The 22,682-nt window shown below is 41.3% G+C and overlaps 1 protein-coding gene across 1 annotated transcript in view; it reads left to right on the top strand.

The window, feature by feature from the left end:
* The first annotated feature begins 1,105 nt into the window (after nucleotides 1-1,105).
* Nucleotides 1,106-22,682, top strand: part of USP38 (ubiquitin specific peptidase 38) — a 29,930-nt gene continuing 8,353 nt past the window's right edge. The window contains exons 1-8 of the mRNA XM_054029883.1: nucleotides 1,106-3,033; nucleotides 4,763-4,898; nucleotides 11,495-11,624; nucleotides 11,911-12,012; nucleotides 13,926-14,084; nucleotides 16,811-17,004; nucleotides 17,750-17,843; nucleotides 21,327-21,433. Of these exons, the coding sequence (XP_053885858.1) occupies nucleotides 2,349-3,033; nucleotides 4,763-4,898; nucleotides 11,495-11,624; nucleotides 11,911-12,012; nucleotides 13,926-14,084; nucleotides 16,811-17,004; nucleotides 17,750-17,843; nucleotides 21,327-21,433 (1,607 nt within the window). The 5' untranslated portion in view covers nucleotides 1,106-2,348. The remainder of the gene's footprint in view (nucleotides 3,034-4,762; nucleotides 4,899-11,494; nucleotides 11,625-11,910; nucleotides 12,013-13,925; nucleotides 14,085-16,810; nucleotides 17,005-17,749; nucleotides 17,844-21,326; nucleotides 21,434-22,682) is intronic.

Genomic DNA, 22,682 nt, shown 5'->3' with positions numbered 1-22,682 from the left:
AAGTTGGGAAATGTTGGAATTAATGTTATCCATGTAACCTTTTATTCAGCCCCTTATGCATCTCCATTATGATACAGTCTTTAATTACATAACAACACTATTGTTTTCATAAGGCTCCTGCCTCATTCAGTGAGCAGCATGGATGTTCATGGAATGAATTAGAGTTTTATAGTGAAGGAGGTTGTTGTCTATAGTACAGGATGGTCTTCTGGTTAAAGACATTGAATGTCAGCTGGATAACTGCATTCTATCCCTATCTCTGCAACAGAGTTCCTATGTGATGTTCAGGGCCAGCTCCAGGCACCAGCGGAGGAAGCACGTGCTTGGGATGGCACATGCTAAGGGACGGCATTCCGTCCATTCTTGGGGCGTCACAGTCCGAGCAGGTTCGGGTGGCTTTTTTTTTGGCTTGGGGCAGCAAAAATGGTAGAGCTGGCTCTGGTGATGTTGAACAAGTCACTCAAAGGAAAATGTTCATAGCTGGCCACTAACTGGGCATTCCTCATTCTCTGGGTACCGAGTGTAAGACACCTGGGCTAGTGACAATGCAAACACTATGGGATCATGTAATTAAAGATTCTATCATAATGCATACGCACAAGGGGCTGAATTAAAGTAGCATGGGTAAATTTAAATCTGGCATTTCCTAATTTTTGAGTGCTTGACTTCGCAACTGTTATGTTCTTTTAACACACATATATATACACACGCACACACTACATATTGATATACAGCACTTCATCCACATCACAGGTTTCTGAAGACACTACAATAAACGAAGAATGAAGCTGAAAAGGTTAGTAGCATCATTGGAACTTGGAGTCATATAGAACATTAGTCACATTGGTTTCCTGTATTATATTATCCCAACTGTGCATTCAGTTTTTAATCCTCACATTCCCTATTATTACCATTCTACAGACCAGGAAAAACAGACAGAGATGTTTTGTGAATTGCTGGAAGCCACAGAGTTTTAGTGGATGAGACAGGATTAAAAAATGCAGCTATTTGTGGCTCCATCCTGTGCTCTAACAAACCAGACCTCAGTGCTGTGCTGTGTTGTGTTGTGTGTGGTTGAAAAATATCAAGATTTTAACATGAAAAATTGTTTATTTACATACAATTCACATACAAAATAATTTGTCCTCCTTATTTATTTTTTGGGGTAAGAATTTGGCATTTAATACAGTTTTGCGTTTTCTAGAGTAACACTGTTCAGAGTGTTTTAGCACTTGGCAGCTTGAATTCAGCAGTTATGGAACAGCTTATCATATAGTAGTGGGCTTAGCATAAATGGAGATTCAGCCAACTGGCATAAAATATTGGTTTAAACATTCTAAAAAATCATTTGTGTTTTTTTAACCTTTTGGGACAATAAATTCTACAATACTTTGTGCAGAGTTCTTATAGGATCAAATTCTTGCTATGTCATTTAGGGGGTCGGTTGGTGCTCTAAAATAATAGTAATGGCATTGTCACCATCATTTATTTTTACATTCCTATTGATGATATGGGCTTAATGCTTTACAGACCAAAAACAACAACAACAAAATAGAACTTACAATTTTTAAGGACTTTTAGTGATGTAGCACCCAGAGTTGTGCAATAGTTGGCAGGATTACTTCAGAGTTGAACAAACATTTTCTTAGATTTTGTTCTGCCTGGGTTCACTCCTGGCTGTGTTTGACAGTGGAGCTTCATTCACACCAACGTGTTTCACCCTTTTTGCCGGAAAATTAAAGGGAGGTGTGAATTTCGCAGTTTTACAAAATAATAAATTGGCCGCAGTTGCCTCAAACTTGGGCCCCAGTTGGCTCGAGCAATTTGTGAACCTGGGCAGAGAGCCCAGGCTGGGTGAAGCTGGGCACCTTCCCCGTGACTTCATTGCAAAACTGCTCCACCAGCACCTGAGTACTAGCCCAGCCCCAAGCAATGGACAAGGGCACGTGCGACTTTCCCCAGCTCCGCCCACACGCTCTTCCCACCTCACGGCTCCTCCCCCTCGCTTCTACCCCGCCCAACCTCTGTCCCCTGTGATTGGGCAGCGCAGCGGCAATGACGCCGCACGCATAGGCAGGATGGCGCGTGCGCGTTGCTAGGTCCCTGTGGCCTTTTCACTCTTACTTCCTGCCTGCGCCGCTCTGCTTCCGGGTCAGCGCGGAGAGTCTATGTTTCTCGTCAGGGCCTCCGAGCCGGGGAGCCCGACACCGGCCGCTGGGCCGATGCTGAGCAGCCGCCGGGCGCGGGGGGCAGGAGGGAGCGGCTGCCCCGGGGCTTAGGGAGGGATCCGGGGAGCGGGCGGCCCCGGGTGCGGTCTGGGCCCGGTAGATGCGGCCCCGGCGCCCGCCATGGACAAGATCCTGGAGGGGCTGGTGAGCTCGTCGCACCCGCTGCCGGTGAAGCGGGTGATCGTGCGGCGGGTGGTGGAGTCGGCGGAGACGCCGTTGAGCCAGGCCCAGTGCCGGGCCATGTTCGCGCTCAGCACCCGGCTCATCCTGCAGGGGCCCGACCCCTTCCAGCGGCAGGTGGGGCGGCAGGTGCTGGAGGCCTACGCCCGCTTCCACCGCGACGAGTTCGAGGCCTTCTTCAACCGCGGCCTGGTGCTGGGGCTGCTGCAGCGCGGCTACGGGGGGCTGGGCAGCCGCGACCCCGCCATCCTGGACTACGTCCAGGCCGGGCTGCGCCTCATCATCAGCTGCCCCTCGGTGCTGGAGCTCTTCGCCCTGCTGCAGGTAGAGGCGCTGCGGATGGTGTGTGAGCGGCCCGCGCCCCCGCTCTGCGCCCGCCTGTGCCAGCTGCTGGGCGACTTCCCGCAGTGCCTGCCCCGCGGCCGGAAGCTTTCGCTCGCCTTCTGCCAACAGCTGGTGCGTAGCATGGCCCACTTCCAGAGCCAGGGCAGTCGGGAGCCCGAGCTGCGCCTCTATGTTTCCCAGGTCACCCAGGTCAGCGGCCTCCTGCGCAGTATCTGGAAGGCCGAGCCCGACACCCTATTGCCCTCCCTACAAGAGCTCTTCGCCGTCATCTCCTCCACAGGTGAGAGCTGTGCTGTGGGGGAGGATTGGGGAATGGGCACAGAAACTGGAATGGGTATTGCAAGCCCCAACGCACAATCTGTTTGCCCAGTGCTGGCACCATAGGTTTTGCCTGGTGCTGCTGTGGCAGGCCTCAGATACCTGGTATTGCCAGCCTTAAATGTTCAGTAATCATGAGTCAGGCTCACCAAAAATCACAGTGGCTTTAAAATCATGAGATTATGTAAAAATAGATTTGGTGTTCTTTTTATTTGCCTTCTGCTTTTTGAGCCTTTAGGGTGTACTGGGGTCACATTTTGAAGCTTTCTCCTTAGCAGCGAGGACTAGAAACTTACTTTTTCTTTAAGAATGAAGGCAGAAATCATCACACATCTCCTTGACTCCAGGAGCGGGGGCTTTAAGGAAAATAATTATCATGACTCATGACAAAATCATGAGTTGGCAATGCTGGATACCACTGTAATGGTCCCACTTATTAAAATGAAGAGCTTGCCCATATAAAGTGGTCTGCCCTAGAATAATGGAGTCTGTAGGGTGGGTGGTCATAGCAAAGGTGGGGGAGAAATAAGAGGATCTCTTATGAAGTGACCAGTAGAATGAATGTGGAGAAACAGTGATGTGTTCACATGTGCCTGTGTTTGGGATTTGGTCACTTACTGAGGCTGAGCTCACGCTCACCCTCTCGTATCCAGATGACAGCCTCTAATGTAAAAAGTTTGTGCTTAATCTGTCCAAAATTTTAAAAGGAAACTTATTTTCCCTAGCACACGTACACCCTCTTATAAATGTAACATTACTATGGTCAATATGGCTTGGTGTATTGTGGTTTTGTTTTTTTTATACTATGGGTAAAAGTTAATTGTTAATTGTAATGTTTTTCAGCAAAGTGACTTAACTTTTAACAATCTGTTACCTCTCATAGGTCAGTTTAGGATGGAAAGTGTTAATACTCATCTCAAGATATGCCTTCAATCCCAGTTTAGCTGAAGGTTTCTGATAGCTAAGATCATAAAGCTGTTCAAAGCATTGTGCGACTGCTCATCAGAAAGCTTGACACACACAAAGTATTATACATACATACATAAAGCCATATATTAGTGGGTGAAGTTCAATGACTTGTGTTATGCAGGAGATCAAACTAGAGGATCATAATGGTCTCCTCTGTCCTTAAAATCTATAAACTTAATGTAGTACTTTTTTAATGAGCTTGCATATTGGCTCACATGCAGAGGTTGTGTTTGCAATTGAAAGTTCTAGAACCTTGATAATTAAGAGTGGGTTTTTTTTCTGCAGAAATTGGTGTGGCCAACAGAGAAGTGGTGATACGACATATTGCAGAGTACCAGCTAAACCTGACTCTTAACTATTAACACCCAGTTCAACAAATCCTCGTTTAAACTAGTTCTGTGGCTTATTCTTGGATTCAAGAGCATGATTCAGTTGTCTTAGCCTATCAAAATAAATTAGGCCTTTAATGATGTGTTGAGCAACATGTCACTTTCCTGCACATATCTGTCAGGCAAATGAATAAATATTCTCACAGGGTCAGTGTTTCCTCCACTCAAACGTTAGTTTCAATTTGATTTTTATCTTGGTACATGCTGAAATAACTTGTGCAGGGCATGGCAGCAATTTTAACAGTTTACAGAAACACTTATCTAGGATAGGAGTAAAAGATAGCTGTCTCTGTGTTTTTGTTTCTTACAAGATGTCATGTTCAACTATTATAGATACTTCATTTGAGCCTTCTGTTGCACTGGCAAGCCTTGTGCAGCATATCCCATTACAGATGATTACAGTACTCATCCGGAGCCTTACCACAGATCCAAATGTAAAAGATGCAAGTATGACTCAAGCTCTCTGCAGGTACTGTTTCTCATTGGAAAGGGGGATAAGCCTTTTTCTAATTCATGCCTTTTATAAAGTTATTTGCCACATAAATTCCATAAAAATCTAAACTGAAAATCTAAGAATCTTATGTTGCACTACCTGGAACTTTAAATGAATTTGTAGTTCTAATGCCACAAATATGACACTATCAAGTTTTCAGTGAAATGTTGTTGCCTTATTCACTAATGTGGCCTGATCATACTTCGCCATGGCAAAATCAAGAGGAGGGTAAAATGTCAGCTGGAAATTATGAGAGGAAGCTTGCTGTGCTCCTTTTAGGCCTTGGCTACACTTGCAGCTGTACAGCGCTGTGAGGTAAACCTGTCTTCGTACAGCTGAGTAGGGAAAAGCGCTGCAGTCTGTCCACACTGAGAGCTGCCAGTGCAGTGGTGGGGCCTCACTTGTATCATTTGCAGCTGTGTTGGGAGCAGTGCATTATGGGTAGCTATCCCAGCATTCATGTGGCTGCAACGTGCTTTTCAAAACGGGGGGCGGTGGATTGTGACAAGGAGTGTGGGGGGGGGGGGGGGGGAAAGAGTGCTTTTTGGAGCATGTCAGCTCTCTATTTTGCAAGTCCCGAACTCCCGGCCCCTGCTCATTCATTTACTCACTCAAAGCAAGCTGCAAACTGTTTGCTTTTCTCTGCGGTTCGAGCTTTGAAACCGGCACTTCCGCATTCCTGCAGCCCGTCACAACAATGGATAGGATTGGCCACTTGACAAGGTGGTAGTACAGCGCTGCAAGCGTTTACACTCACACCCGTGAGTCGTAGCCACTCCGCTGCAGCTGTTATTCCTCTCGGAGATGTGGAGTACCTGCAGCGGTGTACCCAGGGAGATACAGCGCTGCAAGTTCCCTGCCAGTGTTTACGGGGAGTGAGTTACAGCGCTGGGGGAGGCTTTACAGCGCTGTAACTTGCAAGTGTAGCCAAGGCCATAGATTTGGGGGAAAGAAGCTAAACCTGTAAACCTCACAGGACACAGGCCTCATTTTCATGGATTCAGCCTCTTTTAGGCCTTGGCTACGCTGGCAATTCACAGCACTGCACTTGCTGCGCTCAGGGGTGTGAAAAAACACCCCCCCGCGAGTGCAGTGCTGTAAAGCGCCAGTGTAATCAGTGCCTGCAGCGCTGCATGCTCTTTCGCAGCGCTGCACGCTATTCCCCTTGGAGAGGTGGAGTACTTGCAGCGCTGCGAGAGGGCTCTCGCAGCGCTGGCGGCACGATTACACTGGCGCTTCATAGCACTGCCGCGGCAGCGCTGTGAATCCGCGAGTGTAGCCAAGGCCTTAGATGCATTGCTGCTTTCTCTTTCCCATTCCCATCTGTATCCTGTCCTCTTTTGAGGAGGACAGACAGTTTGGAGGATGAGTTAATGACTTCCACTGTGATATCCTGTTGAAAATTCATGAAGATTTAAAGTGGGCTGCTCCTGGCTTCATCTTCTTCAAGTCTCCAAATACTGTGCAGCTGGAGTTGACTGGGTATTGTAGCAATGGAGGTAGGAAAGAAGGAAGGATGTCATGAATCATTTGCCCACCAGGTTTCTTGTCACCAGTTTAAGCATTGGGGATCCTCAGGACTATAAATGTCAACATGCCATATTACTGAATTGCAGACTTGGTTAGTAGTTACAGAAATGTAAATGGTGATCTAGAAAACTGCCAGTACTAGGGAAGGGTTTCTTTAGCTCTTGTAAGAAAATAGTCCTCTGAATGTGTTCTTTCACAAGGTCTAACCCGGCAGCTCTTGTTATTGAGGGTGAATAGACTAGAAAGACACTGAATTATGGGCATGTCTAAAATCCTTCATATTTTAGGTATGAGAGAACTAATGTGAAGTGCTGAAGTTTTTCTGAAAACACTTGTATTTGATACTTATCTTCATTGTAATTATTTTCAGTCCTTCTGGTTTGGCTATATCTTTAACCATAAATTCAGTTGAGTACTATTTAGAGGAATCTGATTAATATGGCTTAATTGGTTTCTTCAGTGTGAAGAAATTAGATTTCAGGGATTGATTTATTTTAGTTTGGGTACTTAGATTTCATGTGAGATATATACACATACACATAAAATTTTTACTCTACTTCTTGGGGGCCAGTGTGCTGATTTCCGGTTTTTAAAAGAACCTGACTACACTTCTGCTGTGCTTGTAAAAGCAAGTTTCTTTCAAATAAAAAGAATGTGTCCAATCTAAAACTGAAAGCTAGGAAATTCAGAGTTAAAATAAAAAGCTTCTTTAGGAGCACTAATAGTTTGCCAACAATGTGCTAGAGATTGCATATTATGCCTAGGTATTACATCTGTTAGGATCACCTGTTGTTTGAGCAGTGCTTGCAATGTTTGAACACAATGTGATGGTATAGTAATACTTTGAGAATTGTCTTTGTATATTTCTACTTGTGGAATAGGCACTACTGAGCTCTGATAAACTAAGAAGCAGTACCTGTCAGGGTTGCATGAGCACTCTCTTAAAGTACCAAATGTTCATGCTGTTAAAGGGCTGCCTAAGTTAATTCCTTTAGGTGATTAGCTGTATATCTAGATACTTTGTCAAGAGACTTCTAAGCCTGCTCCTCCGTCCCCCTTCTGCTGCTGCTTTTTCTGTAGTCTCCTTTCTCCCTTCTGTTCCTCTCCCTTGTTACCCCCAACCAGTACTGGCTTCTCTTCCTCTTCCACACCTTTAGCCAGCATTTGATATCTTCTCTGACTTTAAAGGGGGAAGAGGTGTAGTGACTGATCTAGAGAGATCTTCTCCTGAATATCAGAATGCTATTGGAAAGTCCTCAGCATCTAAAGACAGTGTTGCTGCCTCATTTTTTATCACTATCATATAATGTAGAGTTCTGTGAATGTTTGGGACACATGGCAGAATCGTTAGAGCTGGAGATTAGTAATGTAGGAGAAGTGTCATTGCTTCTTTGATGCCATAGAAATTAAGAATAAAGGGGAAATTACTCTCCTGTTGAGGATTACTAGACCTATCCCAGGACATGTAGCTGCACCTAGCATCCGCTCCAGTGTGCTCAAAGAAGGCTGAGTGCCTGTATCCAGTACCTCAGCAAGGGGTCTAGCACTGTTTTAACCTCCCCACCTATGGATCCTTGGCTACAGAGAAGATCAAGGGCTCTAAACATGACAATGCCTTCCCTGTGGGAAAGGATGTGGAAAAAATTTAATTTTGCGGGATTCTGCTACTATGGGGACTTGTCACCAACTTCTAAGCAGTGATGGTTTGGTACCAGTTTTGGGGCTGAATGCCTCTGTTTTTATGCTGTCAGCCTGGTGTGAATAAAAAAAAATTGTGAATGGTACTGTTGTAGAGGGAAATATGGTGTCCAAATCTGCTTTCTGTGCATGCTATGATACTTATGACCCCCTGCATGGACAGTGTTGTTCTTGGCTGAAGCCTTCTGGGTTCACAATGGAGGCATAGAACTGGATTGAAGGATTTCTCCTCTGAAGCAGGGTGTATTTGTGGGGGGAGATCTGTTCATCTTAAAAGCAAGACAGATCCTTAGGGTCTTGAAAATGAGATACCAGATCCACTGAGGGGCTGCTGAGGCTCACTCATCTTGGTCGGAGGAAGAGTAACCTTACATCTTTGTTTTTGATACCAGACATACCTATCCTCTCCTGGCATCTATCTCCTTAGGTGGGTGGGGGTGTGAACCTTAACAGAACAGGTTAAATAGCTTAAAATTGGTCCTAACATCTGTCTTCGTCTACCAGGCCTCAGCTTTGACATTTGCCTGGGAGTCTACTAGGGCAAGTCTGCACTGCCTACTTTCAAGGAGGCTTTTTTATTTAAGTAGCATGGAGGAAGCCTGTCACAAAAAATGTGAATATATAGAGACAGCTCTGAACTATATTTACTGATGAGCAATATCATTAATGTGGTAATGCTGATGGAGTTTTTTATTTTAAAGAAAACTTAAGTCTGGTCTACACTAGAAAATTAGGTCAGTTTAACTACATCACTCCGGGGTGTTAAAAATCCACCCCAAGTGACGTAATTAATTCAACCTAACTCCTAGCATAGATAGTGCTAGGTCAATGAAAGAATTCTTTGCTGCTGTAGCATTTCTAGTGTAGACAAGCTCTTAGAGTGCTGTAGAGTAAGGTGTAGGTAGTAAGTTGTGCACCATACAAATACATAACCTCAGTATTGTCTGTCTTCTCAACTGCAGGCTGGAGAGCTGAAGCTCAGGTGTCCGGCTCTGTCATTTCTGTTCCCCACAGATAGCAAGCCCTCCAGGGAAAAGAGGGAAATCAGGAGCTGGGCAATATAGGCTTAAATCCTCCTTTTTATCTGTAGTGCTTAAGAGCATATACTTCGCCCTTTCAGTGCATGTTTATCACCTTTATGAACAGCATATGGTGTGTGCTGCAGCCAGTTTTCAGGTGTTAAAGTATCTGAAGTAACTTCTGACACCTTGGACACTAAACTTCAGCCAAATTTGACTTTTTATTATTACTGTGTAAGCCCTTGGAAATGGCTTAGAAATTAAATGGTAGGTGGTGGTGTTTAAGGTCTGCTATAATTTGATCTTCATTTTTTGTTCTACAATTCTAGTGCAGGATCTAGTTTTAGTTTATTACAGCTGATCTAATATAGAATCATAAAATAGTAGGACTGGAAGGGACTTCAAGGGGTCATCTAATCCAGTCCCCTGCATGCATGGCAGGACTAAATATTGGCTAGACTGTTCTTCACAGGTGTTTGTTTGGTCCTCTGTTGTAAAAAGTACTACTTCACTGGGTGTACTGTTGAAAGTATGGGATATCTAGTCTAAAATTATTGCTTTGCTGTATGACTCCATTTCATGTGCATTAACAATTCTGCAGTGTTCGGTTTGCAAACTGGGAAAATATCTGTTAAATATTAAAATTACATTTTGAACCATACTTGATTTGTTTCTTTGTTAGTATTTGAAAGCTCATAGTATCTAGAGCAGGGGTAGCGTAAAGCCTTAACCACTGTGCAGCACCCTATGTAAAATACATTCTAACTGGTTTGGAATATGTTGTCAAATGTAGATCTAATACAGAGGAAGCCTATGAAGTTAACCTGCTCGTTGACAGTGAATGATTACAACCGCAAAATTGCTTTTCATTGGGGGCCAAATCCATATTACAAGGAGTAGTCACCCATCTAAGAAAAAAATTAGGAGAGAAGTGAGGAAGTGTGCCTTTAACATTCCCCTCTGCTCTTTCCACCACAGCCTCCTCCCCCACACCAACGTTTGTCATCTTCCATCTGGTCAGAGGGATGGGTGCTCAAGAGCAGTAGAAAAATGTATTTTCCTTTTAGGGACCATAGAGTAAGGTTTCTCAGAGTATAAAACCTGAATTTTAATCTTTCAGGAGGCAGTGCATTGTAATGATCCTAGACCATAGTTACTTTAATCAGTGTAGCTGTCCTCACCATGTTTTGTATCCTTACTTTCCAGTGAAAATAATCAATTCACAGTTCCTTTAGAAAAGATCTTGATTTAGAAAAACATACATTACTTACCTACTTTTTCATTACTCCATTAATCTTTATCACACTACCCAGATGCTGCCAAACTCCTTTGCACATCTTCTCTCCACTGTTTATATGACTGCACCTGGTAAGACCTATTAGCACACAGGCAGCATATAGCTGACGTAAGGCTGCAACGTACACTGTTTTCTGTGGTAAAGTGTGCAGCCATCCTCAATTTTCCCATTCTTTCCCTACTTAGAGGGAGTCTGGTTTCCTGTAATTCAGAAGCACATGAGGTCACAAGGACTGCCTATTAATTTAGAATCTTAATTCAACATGGGTGCAATTCGGGTGTGGTTTTAGGGTACATCTACACTTGGGGCAGTATGTAGAGTACTGACACTACACGCCCAGCTAGCGTGAGTATAAACAGCAGTGTAGAGATTGAGCTTTGACGAGTGGAGTGTCCTACACACCAAAACCCCCAGGGTATATACTCTACTTGGGCTCTCTGTGTGCCCACGCTGTGTCTCCCATGTCTAAACTGCCATTTTTAGCAGTGTAATATCCTGCTGCTTCCCCCCCCTTGCCCCGCGGGACCTTTCCCTGCAGTATGAAGCTACCCACTACAGTGGCAAATATGGCACAGCCTGTTTTCCATTGCAGCATGTAGCTACGTGTATAATGCCTGAACTCTGTGTACCACCATAAGTGTAGATGTAGCCTCAGTATTAAGTTGGAAGAGAATGGTTCCCCCAGTATAATCAGTTTGCTTTCTTTTCTCTCTAAGAGAACTTCAGCCACAAAGTGACTGAGATCATTATGCTAACAGGAATTTTTTGCAAAAGCTATGTTCATAATTAGATGTCAAATTTACAATTTAATGTGCATATTTTAAAAATGCATAGTTCCTCATGTAGCTAAATAGGGAGTTGATCTTGTCTTTTTTTAACCCTCAACTCGTGCCCCAACTTGCTTCATTTAGACCCTTGTGTAACTCGTGTGATTAAATAAGTAATATAAATGTATGTAGAATACCTGAGATCAGAAAAACAGTTGAAATATCCTTAATGTGTGTTTGTCCTTTTGCGTCACCATTCAGAATGATAGACTGGCTGTCCTGGCCCCTGGCTCAGCATGTGGAGACATGGGTGATTGCGTTGCTGAAAGGACTAGCTGCAGTCCAGAAATTCACTATTCTCATCGATGTTACTCTACTTAAGATAGAACTGGTATGTGGGATGATAATAATGCTGTGATGGGGATTTGTTTAATTTCTGTGCAGCTGCAGAGCATGCCTTGTGCCACAATATATCCATATTTATGCCACAATAGATCCAATATATTTATATCCAGTGTAGTAGAGTATAAATGTCTCTTGTAGATGTTCGTTGTAGCATAGCAAAGCTGTCTTGTTCAAAATATTCTTTGTAAACCTGGAAGCTATTTCTGCTTATTTTAAGAGTCTTCATTTTTTTTAGACTTGCTCGAGTAAATGTCTGATTTATTTTATTTAAGGTTTTTAATCGACTTTGGTTTCCGCTTGTGAGGCCTGGTGCTCTGGCTGTCCTTTCTCACATGTTGCTTAGTTTTCAGCATTCTCCAGAGGCTTTTCACTTGGTAAGTTATTAAATTGTGAGTGTCTTCAGCTGTTTTGTTAAAGTGGGCCACATGTAATATTTATGGTGTGGTTCTAAATGGAAATGACTGTAAAATTGGTGATCAGGGTTTCATGTTTATTTCAGTGCTTTTGGACAAAATTTATTCTGTTCACAAGTCAACAGGTTTTATATCTTCTGGCCCTGAAAACTCAATCTGTGATTCATGTAAGGTTTTTACTGCCATGTGCATAAAGAATCTGCAGGCCAAACTCTGTTCTTAGCTACTCTTTTGTCACCTTTTTCTTAAGTGGTATGACTGATTCAGACAGAATTTGGACTCCAGTGATTGGTAAACGATGATGTTGAAGGAAGGGGGGGAGGGGAGAAAGTGCAGACTTTACTTCCAATTGTATCATCCTTGACTAACCATGGATAGCAGCCCCAGACTTAAAAAGTAGTAAAAACTCCCGTTTACTAAAATGATTGAGATGTAGGATACATATAGGTGGAAAACGGAATAAGAATGACCATGCAAAAAAATAATACCCGTAAGATCATAGATATATTCATCGTTCAAAAAATAACATTTTAAAATATAGCCTAAAGATTAATCTTTTTTTATTGCTAAAATGGTTACCTAAAATGTGGAGATGCTCCAGAATGCCTGCTTTTAAAGCTTCAAAACTTGAAACAAATGTGCGTAAGAGCAGACTGAAGACTAAACAATACCGTTTAAAAATGTTGGGTGGGCTGGGATAGAATAGTGTGTATTTTTTCTGATGAATATTTTCCAGCTATCTAATGCAGGGGTAGGCATCCTATGGCATGAGTGCCAAAGGCAGCATGTGAGCTGATTTTTCAGTGGCACTCTCACTGCCCAGATCCTGGCCACCGGTCTGGGGGGCTCTACGTTTTAATTTAATTTTAAATGAAGCTTCTTAAACATTTTAAAAACCTTATTTACTTTACATACAACAATATGTTTAGTTATATAGCATAGACTTATAGAAAGAGACCTTCTAAAAACGTTAAGATGTATTACTGGCACGCAAAACCTTAAATTAGAGCAGTGGTTCCCAAACTGGGGTTTGTGAACCCCTGGGGGTTCACAAAATGTTACTGGGGGTTCTTGGGGGAAAAAATTCCCTAATGGTAGAAAGAGTTGTCCCTAGGGACCCCGGGCAGCCTGGGGCCAGCAGCCCGGAGCCTCTGGACTTCCAAGAGCTAAGCAGCTCCAAGCAAGCATATTTATCACACTGAGGAGATTTAAACTTCAAGAGTCCTTATAAGAAATGGAAAGGGAGGTGGATATTTTTTGCTGTTTTTAAAATTAAATAGGCAGCTAGTATTTTAAAATTATTATGAAGAACAAGTTTAAGCTTTGTTGTAACGTGCATTGTTTGCCTGGACTGCTCAAGACCTGAATGCTTGTGTAGGAGGAACTCTTTGAGTTGGCTTCTTGAATACCTTCATTCTTTCACATCTGATATTCCTTGAACATAGGAGCCTTGTCTTATAACAGGCTTATTCAAAGTGATACAAGCTGTATGTAATAAAAATACTGTAATGATAAACAATAAGTAGTAAATAGTGTGTAATAAACATGTCATAAAACAAATTTTATATTTCGAAGATCATTGTTTTTATAATTTATACGCAGGTAATAAAGGAGAAAATCCCTGGAAATAGTCATTTTTAGGAGGGGGTTCGCGAGACTTGACATTTTAATGAAAGGGGTTCACAGGTTATTAAAGTTTGGGAACCACTGAATTAGAGTGAATAAATGAAAACTCAGCACACCACTTCTGAACGGTTGCTGACCCCTGATCTAATGTATTGAATAGTAAAAGTTCTTTTCTTGAAGATCCAAAATAGGAGCTGCAATTGTTGTAACTCATTTTCTTTTCTTTCTTTCTTGTTTTGTTTGTGTAGCTTGTTCCACATGTGGTCAACTTGGTTCACTCCTTTAAAAACAATGGCTTGCCTTCCAGTGCAGCTTTCCTAGTGCAGCTGACTGAGTTGATACACTGTATGATGTATCATTATTCGGGATTTCCAGAACTCTATGAACCTATTCTGGAAGCTATTAAGGTATTGTAATGCGAATGCTAAGGGAATGCTTTCTCTGAGATATGAAACCTTTGATCTAATAGTTAAGTATTGATTGTAGAGCACTAGTAAAGATGAAAGTAATTATTAGTACAGGGGTAGGCAACCTATGGCACGCGTGCCAAAGGCGGCACGTGAGCTGATTTTTCAGTGGCACTCACACTGCCCGGGTCCTGGCCACCGGTCTGGTGGGCTCTACATTTTAATTTAATTTTAAATGAAGCTGCTTAAACATTTTTAAAACCTTAGTTACTTTACATACAATAGTTTAGTTATATATTATAGACTTATAGAAAGAGACCTTCAACATTCAGATGTATTACTGGCATGCAAAACCTTAAATTAGAGTGAATAAATGAAGACTCGGCACACCACTTCTGAAAAGTTGCTGAGCTCGGTATTAGTATATGACCTGCAGATGTACTTGTACAGGGAAAATTCTATCTTGAGCATTGTGTGCTAATAATTGTTGTAAATAAAAATGGCCGTAAGATATGAAGTAATTAAGACACAGGTGTTAAACTTCAGGTTATTTTTTAACTCCTATTTTTGAAAATCTTTATCTGCTTATTTAATTTCTTCTGGTTCACTTAACCACCTCTACACTCTTGTTCCAATGTCAGTGTTGAGCATCTCATTGCAAGCTCATATGGAAGAGCTACAAAACTGGGAGTCTCAAGTCTCCAATGCTGCTATTTATTATAACTCTCTAATACAACCCCATCTTCAGCACACAGAGACAGTTGCCCTTCAAGACAGAATGGATTGGGGTTTTAGTGGTTTTTGTTTTTTAAATCAGGAATCTGATATTTCTTCTCTTATGGGGACTGCATCCTGTACTTGCAGGGGATAGGAAACACCAATTAGATATGCCTATTTCTAATTTATTTTATTAGAAGGAAATCTAGGTTGAGGCTATGATTCCATTGAATCCTTTCCCTTTTGTATGTGCAAACACTTTCCCCCTGTGTTGATGTTGTATGTTTAAATGAATTATCCTCCAGGTGGGAACGAGAAACTGCTCTGCCTCCAGAGCTCACTTAGTACCCAGTTATTGTTAAGGTGTTTAAGTTCAGCAACATTGTGCGAAGAGCTGAGTGTGCCATCTCCATGCCATTCTCAAACTTTTCTTTACAGAAACAGTGACTTAAATTTAAACCAAAGTCAGCAAACTGGCTCTAAATCAACAGATTGCACAACTTTAAATTATCAGATGGAATCTCCAGAGTCTAAATTGAGCATTTTTTTGCTATTAAGATTGGCTGAAAGTGCTTAGTGGGATGAGGTGTTGGGGGAGAGTGAAGCATGTTCATCTGGAGGCTGAAGAGACTAGAGTAATTAAAATATGCAAGCCATGATAACTTTTTTTTTTTTAATTCTGATTTGTATTGCCCAGTCTCTGGACCCTGGGGGTTAGTTTCCCTTTGACTATAATTCATTTATTTTCTTTTATATGAACTGTGCTATTTTACTTTAGACTTCATTCTTTCATAGTCATGCTTCAGTTTGTATTCACTTTTGGTATGTTAGATGGTGAAACATACTGCTGGCAGATTTTATTTATTTATTTTCCCCTGAGGGACACAAACATGCCCAAGTAGGGTTTTTTGTGTTCACCAGCCAGGTGAAATGCCATTGTTGCGATCCAGTTTAACCCAGTTACTCAACTTGGGTTACTCATGGTACTGAAAAGAAGCATTGCAATCTGCTAGTGTCTACAGGAAGATACAGAATGCGATTAAACAGGGCATTGTCTCTCGAATATGGGGAATTGAGTTGAAATACTAAGTAGGCCCTAAAGAGGTTAGGAAAGCAGTGACCGTTGGCTGAAGAAAAAGGGAGCTACTTAATATGAAGGAAGAATGAGTGTGCAAGGAGAGGAAGTTCCTCATTGGCAAGTGGGTTTCTTTGCTGATATGAGGGCAGTGTCTGTTTGACCTTTGAGGTTAATTGTAGGACAAGGGAGGAGTGTATGCTGATTAATCTCTAGCTAACAAAAAAAAAAAAGGCAAAATACCTTGGACGCTTGTCTAAGACTCTTCAATTTGGATGCTTCTGTGGGTAATCATTGGTATGTGGTCTTTACTTAAAATTCTGTATGTTTTCATGTTTTTGATGTAAAGTGTACAATACAAATGATGTATTTAAGTATGTTGGTAGAAACCACTTTCAGATATAATTTGTGTTGACACCTCTGCAATTAATAAATAAGTATGTATGGACATATTCCTTCCTGTTTTGAGAGAAAAAATCCACAGTCTTACACTTGGGGAGTTTTTTAGTTTCGTTCATTTGAGTCTGGGATTCTAACTTGGCAGAACAGAGTATGTTCTGTTATGCTATTAACATGACACTTAAGAGGCAATTTTTGGTGGCAAAGAGAGAGCAGGAGCATACAGATGAAAGGTGACCTCCAAAGCCTTGGGTCTGCAGTGTCATTAGAGTTGACAGAATTATCCTTCAGGAGGAGTTCATGTTGGTCATGCCACTCAGTATGAGCCTTTGATGACTGGCCAAACAATCGTGTTGTCAGTAGTTTCAAAGGAAACTGTATGGCTTCTTCTAGGCTACCAGGTGACCAGAGCCGGAGGGGGGAATGCAAAATGGCAGGAAAGGGGAATATGTAGAAGACTGTTGCTGGGTGAAGTGTGTGTTGTAAAAACAAAAACATACTGCCAATGGTGTTTAAATATGTTTCTCTCTTGTAGGAATTGCCCAAACCCAGTGAAGAAAAGATTAAGTTGATTCTCAATCAAAGTGCCTGGACTTCTCAATCCAGTTCGTTGCCATCTTGTTTGTCTAGACTGTCTGGAAAATCTGAAACTGGGAAAACGGGTCTAGTTAACCTAGGAAATACATGTTATATGAACAGTGTTATTCAGGCACTTTTTATGGCCACAGAGTAAGTGTAAACCTTTTAGTCCTTAGTATTCCATCGGCCTTTTAATAAACTGTATCTATTACAAATTAATCCACATTACATTTTGTGAAAGACAAAATGATTAAAACTGTCCTGTGCTACATATTTCCTAATAAAACCTTATAGGAGTTTCCTGCATTTAATAGCTAATCGTGTACTGAGTGTGAACATATAGGAAAGAGTGTTAAAATACAGTTCTTCCAGCCTACAATTTTGGTGGTCATAAAACTAAATTACATATTTTATGTTCATTTGAGAGAAGTGTTGGTATCAAATTGTAGTGATGTACCTTGTTTAGTTGGTACTCATCAGTTTCATCAGTATCTAAAATTAAGTTAGGGCTGCAATATTGCATTCAAGCTCCAGGCCCAAGAGAAGTCTTTTTCCCTCCTGCAGTGTTGAAGTTATTTGTGGTACTCTATTAAATGTTGAGACTAACTATAATACTTTGTCTGCTTTAATGCTTTTCGTGTGCTCCTCCATTCTTAAACCTTTTTTTATTTATTTAAACAGCTTTGCAAGAGGTCAATTCTTGTTCTAGAGTTTTTTTTTTTCTATTTAAAAAACAGAATTCTTAGAGAAACAACCACTGAGCATTTAAGCAGGTGTTAATATATTTTGCTCTTCTTTGTCAAATTAATTCCATCCTCCTTGCATGAATGATACTTTGTTGCTGTCATTTCTAAAACTCTAATATGGAAACAAATTCTTGTCTTTGTCCATTCAGTTTCAGGAGACATGTATTATCTTTGAATCTAAATGGGTGCAATTCACTAATGAGAAAATTACAGCATCTCTTTGCATTTTTGGCTCATACTCAGGTATGTGTTGGTCAACTTCATCTGCTTTTTTTAAGACTAGCTGTAATACTCAAGACTGACCAGGCTTGATGGTGCAGAGGCGGTGCTTGGACTGGGAGAGATCAGGGTTTGTCTTGACGTATAGATGTGATACTGAGACCTGCGAGGAGAATGAGTGTAAATTACCTCTATCTCTTAGTACCCAGTGCCACCAAATGAACAAATATTATTGATATGCTCAAGGAAGCCTATATGTTCTTTTCCTCAGTCAGGGAAATTTCATTGTGGCAATTTTTTTGAGGTGAAATGAGGCTTAAGAAGGTGTATCTTAAGAAACTGTAACCCTAAAAATAGACCCTGAATGATTTTAAACATTCAAACTGGGTAATGTAGCTTGCATAAGTAAAATCTAAGGCCCTATGCAATGCAAATTTGTGATTATCTTCTTTAAATTCTCTTGCAGGTGAATTTTTAAAGAAACTTTGTAATTTTTTTTGCAGCAAATGACTTTTCTAATAGAGTAACGAGATATAAGAGAAGAAAATAGCTATATTCTTTCTGCCACTTATATAGTTAAACTTAATTTAAAAAGCACATTAAGATAAATAGCAAAAGAAAGGAGGAACATGTCTTTTTGTCCTGAAGCATGGATGAAATGTACTGCAAACTTATTAATGGCGAAAAGCTTAATGTATAGGGCTAAGATGTATAATCTCTTTAGTCTTATTCAATAGTTTTTTCATGCAAAGTGCAAACAGTAGAACATTAAATATTTAGTTGTAACTTTTTTTGACCTATAAAGAGCCTATGATTGAACTTTGATTTTTGTACTAAAGGCAGTTCTGTAGTATTCATGAACTATTTGCCTTTTTCCCTACTATACAAAATTAGTTCTTTTTAGGGCTGTCGATTAATCACAGTTAACTTGTGATTTAACTAAAAAAAAACTTAATTAAAAAAATAACCGATTAATTGCAGTTTTATTCTCCCTGTTAAAAATAGAACACCAATGGAAATTTATTAAATATTTTTTGATGTTTTTCATTATCAAATATATTGATTGCAATTACAACAGTATAAAAAGTTGACAGTGCTCACTTTACATTTTTGATTACAAATATTTGCACTGTAAAAATGGCAAACAAAAGAGTATTTTTCAATTCACCTCATACAAGTACTGTAGTGCAGTGGTTTCCAAACTTTTTTTTTCTGGGGGCCCAGTTGAAGAAAATTTATGCCATAACCCAACAGAGCTGCGGATGAGGCGTTTGGAGTGTAGGAGGGGGCTCTGGGCTGGGGCACGGTGTTGGGGTGGGGCTGGAGATAAGACGTGTGGGGTGCAGGAAGGGGTTCTGGGTTGGGGTGGAGGATTGGGCCGCGGACTTATCTCCGGTGACTCCTGGTCAGCGGTGCAGCCGGGGTGCAGAGGCAGGCTTCCTGCCTGTCCTGGCACCACAAACCATGCTGTGCTCCAGAAGTGGCCAGCAGCAAGTCCGCCTCCTAGGTGGAGGCGTGTAAGTGGCTCCGCGCAGCTCTCGCCTACAGGCACCGCCGCCTCCCCCCCAGCTCTCATTGGCCAGGGACCAGCTAATGGGAGTGCTGAGTTGGGGCAGGAGCAGCACGCAGAGCCCCATGGCCCCCCGCCTAGAAGTTGGACCCGCTGCTGGCTGCTTCCAGGGGGGAAGCGTGGTGTCTGAGCAGGTAGGCACTAGCCTGCCTTAGCCGGGCAACACCGCCAACAGGACTTTTAACATCCCGGTTGGCAATGCTGACCAGAGCCGCTGGGTCGCTGAGCAAGTGTCTTACATGCTGCGACCCAGTATTAGGTCGCGACCCAAACTTTGAAAAACACTGCTGTAGTGCAACCTCTTTATCCTGTAAGTGCAACTTACAAATTTTTTTTGTTACATAACTGCACTCAAAAACAAAACTGTGTAAAATTTAGAGCCTACAAGTCCACTCAGTCCTACCTATTGTTCAGCCAATTGCTAAGACAAACAAGCTTGTTTACATTTACCGAGCTGCCTGCTTCTTATTTACAATGTCCCCTGAAAGTGAGAACAGGTGTTCACATTGCACTTTTGTAGCCAGCATTGCAAGGTATTTGCATGCCAATTATACTAAACATTCATATGCCGCTTTGTGCTTCGGCCACTATTTCAGAGAACATGCTTCCATGCTGATGACACTCGTTTAAAAAAAAAAATGCATTCATTAAATTTGTGACTGAACTCCTTGGGGGAGAATTGTATGTCTGCTAATCTGTTTTACCCACATTCTGCCATATATTTCATGTTATAGCTGTCTTGGATGATGATCTAGCACATGTTCGTTTTAAGAACACTTTCACTGCAGATTTCACAAAACACAAAGAAGGTATCAATGTGAGATTTCTAGAGAGAGCCACAGCACTCGACCCAAAATTTAAGAATCTGAAGTGCCTTCCAAAATCTGAGAGGGACGAAGCGTAGAGCATGTTTTCAGAAGTCTTGGAAGAGCAACACCGATGCAGAAACTACAGAACCCAAACCACCACAAAAGAAAATCAACCTTCTGCTGGTGGCATCTAGGGTGACCAGATGTCCCGATTTTATAGGGACATTCCCAATATTTGGGGCTTTTTCTTACATAGACTCCTATTACCCCTCCACCCCGTCCCGATTTTTCACGCTTACTATCTGGTCACCCTATTGGCATCTGAATCAGATGATGAAAATAAACATACAGTGGCTTGCACTGCTTTGGATGGTTGTTGAGCAGAACCCATTATCACCATGGACGCATGTCTCCGGGAATGGTGGTTGAAGCATGAAGGAACATATGAATCTTCAGTGCATTTCGCACATAAATATCTTGCGACGCCGGCTACAACAGTGCCATGCAAATGCCTGTTCTTAAATTCAGGTGATACTGTAAACAAGAAGCGGGCAGCATTATTGCCTGCAAATGTAAACAAACTTGTTGTCTGAGTGACTTGCTGAACAAGAAGTAGGACTGAGTGGACTTGTAGGCTCTGAAGTTTTACATTTTATTTTTGAATGCAGTTATTTTTTTGTACGTAATTTTACATTTGTAAGTTCAACTTTCATGATAAAGAGATTGCACTACATACTTGTATGAGGTGAATTGAAAAATATAATTTTTGTTTTTACAGTGCAAATATTTGTAATCAAAATAAATATAAAGTGAGCACTGTACACTTTGTATTCTGTGTTGCAATTGAAATCATATATTTGAAAATGTAGAAAATATCCAAAACTGTTTTAAATAAATGTTACTCTTATTGTTTAACACTGTGATTAATCATGCGATTAATTTTTTTAGTCGCTTGACAGCCCTAGTTCTTTTTTTAAAGAAATGTTGTGTTCCATACGTTAAATACTCTTCAATTCTTTTAAAAGGAGTCAAAGTTCAGATGTCAGAAAGGTGGTGAGACAATTTAGCCAAGTTATTTAGTAAGACTTGTATATATTGCCTTATTGTTTTTTTTATTACTGCCGACAGAGAGAGGCATATGCGCCTCGGATTTTCTTTGAGGCTTCCAGGCCACCATGGTTTACTCCTAGATCCCAGCAAGACTGCTCAGAATATCTCAGGTTTCTGCTAGACAGGTACAGTAATGATTAACTTAATGGTAATCTTTAGGTTTGTAGAATGCTTAATTTTAATTGAGTGATCATCTGATGATTACATTGCAAGATGGGGAGTCAAGATTTCTGGGTCCTGTTCCTGACTCTGCTGCTTAAGTGATGCATAATGTGCGTACCCCTTAACTTCTGTGCCTCAGTGTATCCATTGTAAATCTGGATACCTACCTACCTACCTCATAGATGTTGTGAGTTGAGGTGGGTGAAATTTTTCAGAGACATTTTGTGTGTGTGTGTGTGTGTGTGTGTGTGTTTGTTTCAAAAAATAGTTTTGGTTGACTTTCAACTGTTTGTGAATTTGGCCTAATAGTTTTGGCCCAGGGAAAGTTTTTCAGGGACAGCAAACGTGTACGTTTCCATCTATCCCCCTTGAGATCAGTGATTGGGACACTTGTCTGGAAAGTGGGAGATCCAGGTTTGAGTCCCCACTCTGGAACAGGGATTTGAATTTGGATCTCCTCACTGCCAGGTGAGCACCCTGACCTCAAGGATAAGGCTATTCTTGGGTTGGCCTCTGTTTCCCTGTTGAAGCTTACACTTTGTATAAACACTTGAATGCTCATTGGGCCAAAAAGAGGGAGTGAGAACAGCTCTATGCACTGTAGATTAAGTACTCATCTGAGAGGTAGGTGTTGTGGGTTCAAATCTCTCCTCAGAATCAGGCAGAGATACTTAAGCAGAGATACTTGCCTCTCACTTTGTGGGGAAACTGCTCCAGATATGCAGTACAGTGTTCCCAAAGGGTCCCCTATGGCCCTCCATGTCTCTCCTTTTTCATTTTAACTTTGTTTCTTGGGAATGGGATCAACTTCGTAGCCATGGAAATGCTATGCATGCCATATGACACTATATAAATAATAGATTTTTTTAGCTTTCTTACTGAATCAGAAGTACAGAGCCATTCAATCAGAATGATGTATATTAAAATAAATAACGAATAGCTTGTCTTTTGATTAGAATTGGTGACATGAGTATGTACTTTCGGATTCCAATTCTCAGACGAAACTATCTCCATACAGAGTTGTGCTGTAATGGACATAATGTGTTTGCTTTTCTGGTGGCATTGACAAAAATGTTCATAATTTAAGCAACATCTAGCCAAGCTTCTTTTATTCTACGGTAGATTGTTTAGTATAGATGAGGAAAAAAATCCTAAGAGGTATATAAAATGACTTTCAGAAATATGTTTGGAAACAATGCATCTGTTGGATTT

The sequence above is a fragment of the Malaclemys terrapin genome, chromosome 5, assembly GCF_027887155.1.
Source record: "Malaclemys terrapin pileata isolate rMalTer1 chromosome 5, rMalTer1.hap1, whole genome shotgun sequence".
In the NCBI taxonomy this organism is placed as follows: domain Eukaryota; kingdom Metazoa; phylum Chordata; order Testudines; family Emydidae; genus Malaclemys; species Malaclemys terrapin.
This window is presented reverse-complemented; position numbering and strand designations above follow the sequence as displayed.